Consider the following 13,523-nt stretch of genomic DNA (forward strand, 5'->3'; position numbering starts at 1 on the left):
AAATTGAGTACTATAAAGTGTTTTTGTTGTTGTTTTAGTTAGTTTCAGACTCTTTCCTTTCTCTTCACCGTCAGGTATCTCTCTACTGACGATAATGATGCAGCAAAGTAAGAACCAGACAACTTGTGGGGTTGTAGTGTCTGGTCCTACTGCACAGCCGCAACCCATACAGACTCAGTCGTTGGATGTCAGCGTTGATCTCACACCAGGAAGAGATACTGCCATGTCTGAAGATGTATACGAAAATGTCGATGATGTGGCTGAAGATGTATACGAAAATGACGATGATGTGTCTGAAGATGTATACGAAAATGACGATGATGTGTCTGAAGATGTATATGAAAATAATGATGGTGTGGCTGAAGATGTATATGAAAATAATGATGGTGTGGCTGAAGATGTATATGAAAATGATGATGGTGTGGCTGATGATGTATATGAAAATGATGATGATGTGGCTGTAGGTGTATATGAAAATGATGATGATGTGGCTGAAGATGTATATGAAAATAATGATGGTGTGGCTGAAGGTGTATATGAAAATAATGATGGTGTGGCTGAAGATGTTGATGAAAATGATGATAGTGTGGCTGAAGATGTTGATGAAAATGATGATAGTGTGGCTGAAGATGTATATGAAAATGATGATGGTGTGGCTGAAGATGTATATGAAAATAATGATGATGTGGCTGAAGATGTATATGAAAATAATGATGATGTGGCTGAAGATGTTGATGAAAATGATGATAGTGTGGCTGAAGATGTTGATGAAAATGATGATAGTGTGGCTGAAGATGTATACGAAAATGATGATGATGTGGCTGAAGATGTTAATGAAAATGATGATGGTGTGGCTGTAGGTGTGTATGAATATGGCGTTGTCGACGATGACCAGGATTTAAACGAACCATCTGAGGGCACCAATCATCCATCAGGTGAGTCATAATCAACTTTCGACGTACAAAGAACATAACTTTAGCTTTAGATTACATTCCAGATCTAGAATTTGACAGAGGATCTAAAATTATATTAGAAAGTAACTATGTAGCTTATTTAGAACACTTTAAAAGATTTATTACTGTAAGAAGGTTCTTAAAATTGCCCAAATAGTACATAACGTAGATGCTAACCGGCCTCTGTTCCCTGCTTCCTGTATTGTTGACTTCGCAGCTGGACAGTAGTGGCGTTTTTGTAGGAGCTGGCGTACAAATATATTTTTTGCCTTGGTAGGATGTGTAAATTGCTCTCGTCCCAGCCTCTTCACTGAACCAGTTACAAAATAATACATCATGTTTAAACATGTTAAGAATGTTTCTAACAATTTTCAATACCTGAGTAAACATTTAGAAAGCAAAAAAAGGTTGGAAATTTAAAAAAAAAAATGTTATTTCATGTCATGTCAGCTATCATGCGATTATTTTCATAAGTTTGAAACTTATTCCTTGCTGCAGATGAGGGACCTGCTCATCGCGTCCTAAACTGTCCCTCCCGCTCATGCGCACTGCTGGTTTGTGCAGTCATCACGGCATCCGCTGCAGTAGCAATGATCCTGTCAGGAGTCTTCATTACTGGGCCTCTGAAATCCCGTCCGTCCAGCCCTCCCTATACTACTACGCAGATCAGGAATATCGAGGTGAATAGTTTTATGATTGTTTGCACTACCTTGCCTTGCCTTATACACAACGGTACCCCATATATTGCTTTACAAATTGTGTTCTGAACTGATTGTGTTCAGAAAGGCAAAAATGGGGTGGGGTGGGGTGGGTGGTTTGTAAAAGTGCCTGCAACAACTTTGACGTCATATAACTCCCAAACGACTTGTGCTAGGGCAACCAAACTTGGTGACTTTTCCCAAAATATTGTTGTACAAAATTTATATTTTTTCGTGTTGCTATGGCAACGGGTTTCTGAAAGGCAAATTTGAGAAAAATTCACTAATTTTGGTTTAAAGAATGCGATTTTAAGATTTCTTACTAAATTACACTTGTTTTCATATATATTTAATATCTGACATATCTTATTGTGGCCTTATGGGATGCCTACAATTCAAAGCCCAGTCTGGATAGCGTTAAGAGAACAGTAATTAAAGTCAAAGTCAATTAGAGGATATTCGAACAAACTAACATTTGACATCTAATGCCACTTTAATTATTTTAATAAAAATCTACGTAGTAAATGGTTTTCGTCTTTTTAATGTGCTTCTGGCTCCAGTGTCCTGCGCCTGGCGAAAAAAAGTACGGGAAACTAACATAAGTACTGCTTCCACAGGTTTTCTCATCGACTGCATACATCAACACAGCCAAGACAACTGTTGAATATGTCACAACCACAAGAAAGAACTTACGTACCACTATCAGCAAGGAAGGTGAAGGTACATTTTTTTTTAAATTATCGATACATTGAAAAATGATATCTTTTACATATTGAAAAATTAATATGTATAAGAAAGAAAACAGATAACTGAAATACAATTCTGGACCGGATTATCAGTTGCCGGTGTCTTCTGGGGGGGAACTCCTTTCTTAAGGTTTGCTCAAGTCATATAGCACTCTGTGTTAACCATATGTCGCATAACGCTCGAACGGCTTAAGCTAGAGCCACTAAATTTAGTGACTTTTTCCAAAATTTAGTTGGCGACAAAGTTGGGAACGTTTTCCTATTTTGGGCGTTGCTATGGCAACCGGTTGTTAAAAGGAATTTTTGATGAAAATCGTTAATTTCGGTTCTAACAATGTATTTTTCGGGTTAACTTACTACATTGAATCTTATTTTGCATGACTAGAATCTTATGTGTTTTAGTTGATTTTAACATTAGTATAATAAACCATGCATAAATTACGCTATTTCAATGACGTCATCGGGCAAAATCCAAGATGCCGGACCAGTGGCCCAGACCAACCATAACTAGCTTATTATCCTTAAAATCTGTAACTTATAATTAGTACCTTTTTTTATTTCATATAAAACAATCAAGTAAACGTTTTTAGTCTATTTAGGATTTCTTTCGGTTCTTTGCTGAAAAAAAATATATTTTTGAAAATTAAAGTTGACAATGCGTTTAACGAGAAAAGGTGTACTAGACCGTCCTATTTTTCTGTTATCTAGACTTGCCGTTACATTTTATGTGGCATACCTTGAAGTTTTATGGGAATGCCCTTTTTTCATGCTTTCGGCCAATAGTAATAATTGATGGCCTCCTAATGACGTCATATTACAATGTTACAATGACGTAAAATTTCTTTCACTTTTCATATTTTACGTCTAAGCCATTCCCTGAAATTTTAGTCACATAATAAGTCGTTTGAGTTAGAGGACCTCAAAAGCCACCTAAAAGTATCGGTCTGAATAGGGATAATGGTATCTATGTTATTTTTTATACTTGAATGTAATTTAATCTGTGACGGTAGTCAACATAATGTTACAATTTTAAGACCATATATCGGTGCACAAAATAAAGCGCTTCCCTCGACAGAGACGAGGGCCGATACCGATTGCCAATCACCTTTAACTAATCTCCAACCAGATCCTACAATGGCATAAGATAGTACTAAACTGGCCAAGGAGTGTAGTCTTGTAGCGAAACACACTCCTAGGCCGGCTTTACTCCTCTGCCAGCTTTTGATACTATCTTATGCTACTGTAGGATCTGCTTGGACCCTTTGACCCTTTGCTGACGTCACACTTCCGTTCAGGATAGGTGACTAAGGCTCTGGGTCATTTCAACTTGAGAAGGATCAGAGGACTCAGATCGCAAGCTTGTTGGTAAGCGCTTTATTTTGTGCACGGATATATGGTCCTAGAATTATAACATGATGTTCTATTGTCGTTTTAGGGACGAAGAAAGATGGTGGAGAACGTCACGTCATCACGTTTGGTGGGCGGGGATCGACACTGGGGAAGTTCGCTCGCCTAAGTGGAATTGCTGTATCTTCTAGGAACGAGATATTTGTAGTTGACCATAACAACGATCGCGTCCAAGTATTTAACATGAATGGGGTTTACATCCGTCATTTTTGCCTTGCCGCCAGGCAAGGCTTTACGCCAGCTTTCTTCCTTGGACGGACGGACGGACCTGTTAACCTTGCTCTTCCAAAGACCCTTTCAAAGGCCCTTCCAAATCGCCTTTCTCATGGACAAGTTTGACGGCTTAGGCAGACAATGGTACATCCCTGTTGAATTTTAAACCGTCCATTTTACGTATTTGTTTCTGTTTGCGGTCGGTTCTAAAAGCACTTAATATTTGGTTACATTGAATAAATGAAGCGTTTGTATGGGAAAATTCCAAATTCATTTGGAGTGACATAAAATCAAGTGCATTATCTCGCAACAAGAATTGCATTAGCTATTCATAAAGATGAAACAATTTCCAAATCAGGCTAATAAATTGTATGTGAATATATAAGTAGCCATGACGTCATCAAAACGTTGGAGAGGCCTTCCGAGACCGCAGCAAAACGCTAACGTGAGTTTAGGAGAGCGCCAGCTCAAAACGTCACACGAGAAGTCGCAATAGATAATATTTAGGATCATTTTGTTATATCGCTGTGGCTATTGACACACTGAGTGTGCCTATAGCCTAAACAGGCTATTGACACACCGAGATTCCAGCCAGCCAATCAGAGCTTGTAACATGCCTTTCCCGACATTATTTTGCCAGGCTCTCGTCTCATTACAAACTTTTCACATAAGTAACAGTTGTTTAGACATTTTTCGGAGGATTAGACATTAGAATCTTTGAATCTTGGAATGAACGGACGTATTCAAGTTATGCCTTAGATTTGGATACCTGTTAATACAAGTTGGTACTGTGAATGTTAGCATGGCGTAGGTTAGCGTGATTAGTCGCCACACTGCCGACCCCGGTTCGAACCCGCCTAGTGAAAGTTTTTTTTTTTCAATTGTCCTTTTACCTTTTTACAACATCCATTTGATATAAGAATATTTTCGTCATGCGACCAGAACCATGAAAACCCACCTTTGGGACTTTTTGGTCTGCATTTTCAAGAGTGCATGTTTAGGTAACAGTTACGTTTATTTTTTTCAGCCGCAGAATCCACCCGCTACGTTCTTATTTTGGACGGTACACTCATTATTTCTTTTAAATTGGACCAGGGACCCCTGAAATAATAAAATGTGGGGTTTTCAAAGGATAAAAGCTCCTTGGGTTTTCTAACCATAATTCTGCGGTATTTTTGCTCAAAATTCACGCCGTCGAAGCATATATTTCCGCGCCGCTATGTCATCCAAACATATCGGTTGATCTCGCTATGACGCTACAAAGTTCTTTCAAAATAATGAAAGTAAAACAACAACTATAACTTCGCTTCACTTGTGATATCAGTTTTGAGGCCGCAAATTCTCCCTAACGGCAGGAATTCGTCGGCAAACACAGCTGAAAACGTGTTCCAACATGGTCACATGCGGTGTTTGCATGGTACTAAATATAGTTAGCTCATTTGCATACTTGTGACTGGCTACATGCGGCCTATACCGTAAACACGTGAAAAAGATCGTATTTTGGGTTGATGATGGGCACAGAATGCCATTTGTATTTTCAGAGTGTTGCCTTTCAAATATAATCGTAAGATTTTCTCATTTTCGTGGTTTCTAGTGTCAAAATTTTAATAATACGTATTTAGCAGACAAGCAAATTATCCTTACTGCACGCCAAGGCACAGCATTTTGCCTTGCCGGGCTTGAAGTGCCGACCTACCTTTTCCTGACGATATTCCTACCACGCGGCAAGGCACAGCTTTTTTAAAAAGATTTCTTGTTTGACAACTGTCCCCGGGAAACCTGGCAGGAACATGGTTCCTGAGGATATCTCAATTGACGGCAATGATAACCTGTGGGTAGTGGGCAAGCTGGTATTTGTTGGCTCCTATGCTGTACAATATCACAGGGATGGTCAAGCTTTGGCTAAGATTGGGATTCCAAACAACATAGTCTCTCGTGCTATTGCGGTGGATGTGCAAAGTAACAAAATTCTTGTCACTAATAAAGACATAGGCAGCTGTGATATAAACATATTTCATTCGAACGGTAATTTTGTGAGGAAGCTACATTTAGGGGTTTCATGTTCACCGTCAATCGCCGTCAATGGGGATGGAAACATTCTTGAGATAGAAAATAACATTGTTCACGTGTTTAACCAGACAGGACATCTTCTGTACAATTTTGGGGGTGAGGGAAGGGATAATGGTGGGCTGACATATCCCCGAGGTGTCTGTACGGACATGTCTGGTCATATCTTGGTGGCAGATCAAGGAAACTGGCGTGAAAAGGGTTGGGTGTCCATGTATACAAGTCTAGGAACATTTGTTCGCAAAGTGGCTACTGGATTGTGGAAGCCACATCGTATTGCAGTAGGACCAGAAGGACAGCTGGTAGTCACTGATGAAGGAGATCACACTGTAACTATCTACAGCACGTACTAAATCTATTGGAATAGAAAGTTTTTCCGTCAAGATGTAAAGGAGAACAATGTGTAAAAAAGGCAAGGAGTGATGAATTCCATTTTCTTGTAGATTAACAGGCCTATCGTAAGCCTTAAGCGTGGTTTTTGATTTTGAAATGGTCAATTTTTATTAATATAACAAACACGTACATGGCCAAACATGTTTTGGGTCTGTTCATAAGTAGTCTTCAATGTTAGAGAATACAACTATGTTAAGCGGCATAGTTGAGCTATATTACAATCTTTTGACACGACAAAAGTACTAAGCTGCCATTGGCTTATTGTCGACGGCGGTCAGTGACCTGCTAGCAGCCATCTGATTGGTCCTTGCTAGAAACCGACAGAAATCTAGTGCATGTCAAATAGTGTACACGGGGGGCTGGGGGGGGGGGGGGCTCTCCTAAAGTTTTCCTTCCCCTTGCTGTAACTGTATTGCACTGGATGCATCATGCTCAAGCTTTCCCCGCATCTTTAATTTATTTGTTACCCCTTGTCGAAAACACGTCTGCATTCTTTATCGGTCATCCTACCCTACACAGCACTTTCCTACATGTATTACGACGAATGTGGTAAGTGTACAGATTTCCAACGTCGAAGGGGACAGCAACCGACAACTACTAAAGCCCCCTTTACAACTCAAGAATTTAGCTCGGATGAGTGGTCAGCGAGCTCTAAATTACGAGGAGGTATGAGCCTGATGCCGACAAAGAAACTCTGCCATTTGTTCGTAGGCATCAGGGTCATTCCTCCTCGTAATTTAGAGCTCGCTGACAACTCGGCCGAGCTAAATTCTTGATTTGTAAAGGGGGCTTTACCACAGTATTATCAAGTCAACGTTTTCGGTATGGATTCGGTACAATTGATATACATGCGTATCTTTACGATGTCCGAAAACAAACCATTTGATGTCCCTCCCTTAGATCCATGGTGCAGTCGAGTTGTGTGAAGTAACTTGTCGAGTATTGGGCTCGGATACTAGAGGTCCCAAATTCGATACCCGCCATGCCCGACTTCGGTCGGGGAGATAACATGAGCCTGGGTAAAATACTACCTTTACCTTCTGTCTGTATTTTGTATGAGGCACTGTTAAATGTACAACACAACACGCTGTATTCCGTATCACCCGAGGTACCAGCCCAACCGCGGGCAGGATCGCCCGAAGGCCGGTGGGCGATCCGACCCGCGGGAGGGCTGGGACCAAGGGTGATGCGGAATACACCGTGTTGTATTTTATTTATGTCATACCCACCTGAGAAAACAAGTATTTCGATGCGAAATGCGCCAGAATTTGCTTGTGTATGTATGTTCATACAACAACAACATTTGACCCTCCATGGTACAGTCGCCAGTTCACCCCGCCGGGACATTCACCTTTGAACCCAGCACATGATCAACAGGTGGTAACGTTAGTATAGTACACAAACATGTCGGGGCAAGTCGCCATGAAACATTTCCTTCTCCTTCTCCTCTTGGTCAGTTCTGTGGCTAAACCTACCACCAAGGAAGTCTCTTCTAAGGCATGGCTCATAGAAAACAGCGTGGAGTACAGTCAGATCATATTCAACCCGGCGAAGAACAACTTCTTAGCCCTTGGCAGCAACCCCCATGTCTTCGACGTGATAGACATGTCCTCCGGTAAGCCTTCGAACTCGCTGCGGTTCGCACTGCCCCTCCCCGGGCAGATGCTAGCCGTGGAGCCCGATGGAGCTCTCGTGGCGGTCGCGCACAACTCTTACGTCAGTTTCATCGTCCTGGGAGCCACCGTGCCCTACATGAACACGTACACGGTGCCGGTCGTCGAAACGTCCGGCATGGTGGTGGTGAACAGGACGGTCTGTATCTGGCCGGGCTATGGACAGTGGACAAACGTCGTTTGTGTTTCTCATGGCGGCACGTACGAAAGGTACTATAACTTATCATTCATCTATAATATAGTTAGTCATTAAAGGTGGTATCTCACTGCACGTGGGGCACCGTTGTGGCACTGCGGGCTCGAAAGATTACACAGCGAATTTTCTTACGGTTTGTGTATTTTCTTGTCTTCTTATTCATACTTGTATTACACAATATCTAAATTATAAAAATCGGCGAAAATAACACAACAGTGCCGCAGTGAACGAACCCCGCAGTGCCGCACAGGTGACCCAAGTGCAATGAGATACCACCCTAACTACGAATAGCTGCCAAGTCTTTAGAGTTCTTGCAGTTGTAAACCTGTGGTCTGAAGAAGGTAATAATTTACATGTATTGTTGCCGGAAACACGCAAAAACACGCCCCCACTCCTCATCGGTCATTGGCCCCTACATAAATTTGTCATCTTCTGAAATTATTACTGTGCTGGGTGTTTAATTTTCTAAATATCACCTGTTTCGATTGCTTATGATATAGGATGCATGGGAGCTTCGTGGTGGTATCGGTGGCATATAACAATCATGTGACCCTCATAACTTATAGCATAGTACTCTTATTTTCAAATGGTAACATTGAGAGGTAAAGGTAAATAAAGGCTTGGTAATAGCATGGGCTTTCACCCCAAGCCAGTGTGTGACGTTAACGTAGCAGGTTGATGAAAACGATGTAACTATTAAATAATTTATACTGTATAACGAAGGTAGAACCCTCTAGCATCAGAGGTTAGGCTCCGATCTGGCTCGTATTTTTAATGTGCGCACTAGCTTATAAACAAAGGGACGTACGCTGGTAAAATAGAAAGCCCGACAAGAGCGTCTAGAAAGAATGTAAAAAACCTAGTCGGTGCCTAATGTCTGCTTGGAGAATAGACAGAAAGAAAGTATAAAATATAGGGAAAGAAAATTGCCTGGTCAGCGTTCTCATCCTAAAAGAGATCCGAGCCAAAAACTAAACGGCTGCATGGACGCGTGTTTGTAGCGGTGAGAAATTCCCTTTTAGCCAGTCGAACTCATCTCAAAAGTTAGATTGGTGAAAGTTTGTTTGGAACTGAAGAAATTAGCAGGTAAAGTTGGGTAGCCGCGCGCTATGTCGGAGGTACACAGTCCTTGATTCTGAGTGATGCGGTTGACTGGTGGCAGCTAAAAAGTGCCTGTTACTGTGCTTGGCTAACTGCATTTTGCAAATGTCATAAAAAAGACTGTGTGTCTAGAGGTTGTTGGGAATTTTTTTACATGATGAATGGTGAATGTGCTCAACAAAGAATGAATAATATCAATATATCACAAGTACTGTTCATTATGAACGCGCCCATTTTAAACACGTATTATAACATAGAAGTCTATGGGAAGAAGAAACAGATCAATGAGACCTTACTGTTGGTCTTCTTCCCCTTTTCTAGGTGCCCTTACCAGATCTACGGCGGTGCCCTTGCGTTCCTCCACCCCAACAGGAAGTGGGTGTACTCCCCTAACACTGGAGTGTCTCCGCAGTCTGTCAACAAGTTCATGGTCAACTCCACCTGTGTGTATCGGCTGTGAGTTCCTTCGCCAATAAGCTAATGTTTTCAGCGACGTTTGTGGTTGGGTGTATCTGTTTGTTTATGTGGGGACAGCCAAACTTGCGGATGGATCCGTATGAGATTTGTTGTCGGTAAAACGAAGGATAAGTTCGATTTTGCACATCCTATTCCACTGTTTTCTCCCATCAGTTAACCATATTTGCGATTATCATTTTGAGCCACAGTCAAATGATCTGACCATTTAAGTAATATAGGGTTTGAGGAAAATGTGACGTGCCAGATATTTCTTTCATATGGCGTTTAGATATGTCGAGTTATTGCGAGTTTTCTGTTTACCTTCAAGGGAAACATATTGTTTTTCCCACGTTTCTTTCTCCTCTTCTTCTCCAAACAAATAAGGTTATTAACCTGTACCAGATGGCTGTCACCATGGTTACTGGAGGTTACACCAAATTACACAATGTAGCACGTGGCAGCTAGGAGAGATTCGGAGGTCATCGTACACAGAGCAGTACTTACTAATAGTTAGATTATGTGATGGCAAAATTATGTATATGCCTACAGAAATAATCGTCTTATACTTCTTTTATGTTTTGATGTGTGATGATAGAATTATCAACTTTAGATACTTCTTAATTCAACTTGTCTTATAGATGGGAAAACCCAAACTTTGGAGAGTACTACTACGGACGGCACTGGTGGTTTTCCTATGAAGGTAGTCGGGCTTTCCTCGACAATGGCTTGACTCTCACTGCGTCGGACGACCAAAACACAGACATGGAAGTCCACGGCTACTTCAATGCAAGCACTGGGTAAGCTGTTATCTGTATACTCCTTTTTTGTGTAGACGTAGGTGAAGCAAATCCTGACTAAAAAGGCAACATTTTCCAGAAAATGCAGGATGTTTCCCTTCCCTCGAAACTATACCGTAAGGCTCGCCCCTGAGGCGTCACCAAAAATCAAAACAATTTATGCGATTTGCTTCATTCATTGAAATAGCTACTGCGATAATAAACATTTTTTAACATGATTTTTTTTGGGCATACAATGTAATATGGGGCATTGTTCTTGACAAAATGAATGTCTTCTTGTGCATTTAGTGACATAGATGCAACATAGCCATTTAAAGAAAAAGTTATAATCATGGTACTAAGTATACGTCTTCGGGTACGTGCGTCTGTGAACACAATAACTCAATAGTGGCTGGTAGATTGTCTTGACATTTAATACGTCGATTGGTCTTGATGAGACCTTAAATCTTTAGATTTTGGGCCCCCTAGCGGCAAAATATGGTACTGTGGCAGAACTTCCGCTTTTTACAGCTGGTGGAGTACATGTACAATATTATTCAGCTACCAATAAATCTAGACATAATGCCGTTGAAGAGATTCATCAGTACATTCATATTATATTGCTGGCTATCAGTCCATCTTGATCACGGAGTGACCCAGTTCTCGCGAGTCTTGACCTAGTTGTCGCAACTCTTGCGAGAACTGAGTCACTCCGTGATCAAGATTGACTGATAGCCATCGAAAATTTGGAGGTACGTGTGTTTACCTTTAAAAAGTAGTCACTGATTGATGGAAATTCTATAAACAGAATATAATGCCGATTTCAAATATACTTGTATGAAAAATAATGTGACTCTATTTCAGGAATAACCCTCACATCTGGGTGAGCCAGTCCCCCGGAGACCAGTACTACATCGCTGGTCTGAAACCTGATACCTCTGACGTCATACTGTACACCTGGCCGTACCTCATGCCTACCCGAACACTCCCCTTCCCTGTACCTGATGACCCCAAGGCCACCAACCCACAACCCCTGCAGGTCCATTACGCTGATGATGGCAGGCTGTACACTGTGGGGAAGTATGGGCAGGGTGGGGAGATATGGGGCCTTGGGTATATCGAGTTTAACTGAGATAACTGAGAACCCTTAGCATACTATGGGTGCCCATTTTCACTAGATGACACTAACAGTAAGTACATGGAAAGAAAGAAACAAATTCTGGGCTACATGGTTTTAGTATGCATTTTATGGACCGCATATTGTATTTTGTAACATGGAAATAATAATAAACATTTCAAGGAAAAGAAGTAATGTTAACAAGACAATGATGGATACAAAAGGCATTTTGAAGTTATTGCAGTACATGTCTTATTCTGATTTTGTTACTCATCATGCGATACACATAGAGAAACTGAAATTAATTCGGAAAATAACTCTTAACTATCAAGGCCCTCCGCAAAATATGTTTATGGTTTCTTGTCATACCAAACAAATTATATCTTTCAATACAGACATGATCTACAAACCTTTAATTCTGTATATGTCTGGCTATTATTTTTCAACCACACTGACACTACAGTGATTCCTGTAGAAACTCTGTTGAAGAAGAAGTTCAAGTTTCATTCAGTCAGTTTCATTACATACCCCAAAACCATATGGTAACAATATAATACTAGGACTCGAAATACATTTTGGGTCAATATGAAAAAAAAAATGCATAAAAAAATCACATGCACAACTAAATGTAGTGAAAGTTCTATCTTCTCTTCTTCTTTTCATTATATGCCCAATTGCATTTTGGCAAAAACTAACATGCAGTTTAGAAAATTTCTATGCAAAAACAGGTAGTACTCAATAAAAGCAGTGTAACAGTCAGTTTCTGTGCTTCTTTGTAAATGTGAGTGTACGAAATAAAACCTGTGAAACAGTCAATTTCTGTGTTTCTTTTGAAAATGTGTGAGTGAGTATGACCTAGTTGTACTGTTGGCAACGACAATTTTCTTCAGTGCAAATCTGGACTGAAAATGTGTGTCGTTCCAATCTTCACAATGTGCACAAAGTTGCATATTCATGCGGCATTTCGAGTACAGACTATCAATATTTAAACATAGTCTTGGCTGCGTTGTGATGCTTCTGATGTTGTCAGTTAGGAGGGTCATGATGTGGTGGCTACTGCTGAATTAGTGACTGCATTTCCATCATGGACCTTCTTCAACTGCAGAAACAAAGAAGAAAATGTTCTGTTCAGTTAGCAAGAAAAAAAGGCTACATAAAATCATTGTGTTTTCCAGTTTATGGCAATAAATGAACAACCAATGGATTCACATAGTCTATCATATACTAGAGATGGGTATCAGTACCAAGGACAGTACCAAAAAATCATTTAGGTAGAGGTTCAGTATATAGGAACATCAATGCACTGGTACTCTACCTGAAAAGACATCAAATTTTGACTTATTTTGTTACCAAAAACTTGATAATCATGAAGATGAAAACTTATATTTTAAAAACTGTATGGGTGTTGACATTAGGATCCTTTCAAAAGAATGGTTTTCTGCATAAATAGCTTAAGCCCAAAACATTCTCTTAAATGTTTCATCATGATTGAAGGCCACAGGATACTTTGTTCAAGCCTGGTATAGGTACAGCTCTAGACCTGTGCCATAACCCTAAAGTGTATAGTCTATGGTATTACATGTCTAAAAACAATGCAGAAGTAAAAGGAGTTAACTGGTTCATGGCATTTTCAAATAACTAGGAACAATGAGGAAGTGAAAGGACTTACCTGATCCATAAAGTCCCCCAGATCCCTTCTCATGGCATAGGCATCCTCTCCATCTGCG

The 13,523-nt window shown here is 40.5% G+C and overlaps 2 protein-coding genes across 2 annotated transcripts; one reads left to right on the forward strand and one right to left on the reverse strand.

Moving 5' to 3' along the window:
- The first annotated feature begins 7,866 nt into the window (after positions 1-7,866).
- On the forward strand, positions 7,867-12,398 carry LOC118407896. The gene is made up of 4 exons (XM_035808466.1): positions 7,867-8,360; positions 9,769-9,903; positions 10,542-10,700; positions 11,544-12,398. Exons 1-4 carry the CDS (start codon positions 7,882-7,884, stop codon positions 11,809-11,811), a joined length of 1,041 nt encoding a protein of 346 aa, XP_035664359.1. The 5' UTR covers positions 7,867-7,881; the 3' UTR covers positions 11,812-12,398.
- LOC118407897 (N-alpha-acetyltransferase 10-like) lies at positions 11,931-13,523 on the reverse strand (the record flags this gene model as incomplete). The annotated part of the gene is given in 2 exon segments (XM_035808468.1): positions 11,931-12,895; positions 13,466-13,523. Coding segments are annotated over 2 exon segments (118 nt in total), but the record flags the coding sequence as incomplete, so codon positions are not given.

The sequence above is a fragment of the Branchiostoma floridae genome, unplaced genomic scaffold (assembly GCF_000003815.2).
Source record: "Branchiostoma floridae strain S238N-H82 unplaced genomic scaffold, Bfl_VNyyK Sc7u5tJ_1497, whole genome shotgun sequence".
In the NCBI taxonomy this organism is placed as follows: Eukaryota; Metazoa; Chordata; class Leptocardii; order Amphioxiformes; family Branchiostomatidae; genus Branchiostoma; species Branchiostoma floridae.

Excerpts from the sequence above, each read along its gene's own strand:
- LOC118407896 (XM_035808466.1), top strand. The coding sequence starts at position 7,882 with ATGTCGGGGCAAGTCGCCATGAAACATTTCCTTCTCCTTCTCCTCTTG. Across the intron at positions 8,361-9,768 it reads CATGGCGGCACGTACGAAAG|GTGCCCTTACCAGATCTACG; the intron begins GTACTATAACTT and ends CCCCTTTTCTAG. Across the intron at positions 10,701-11,543 it reads TACTTCAATGCAAGCACTGG|GAATAACCCTCACATCTGGG; the intron begins GTAAGCTGTTAT and ends ACTCTATTTCAG.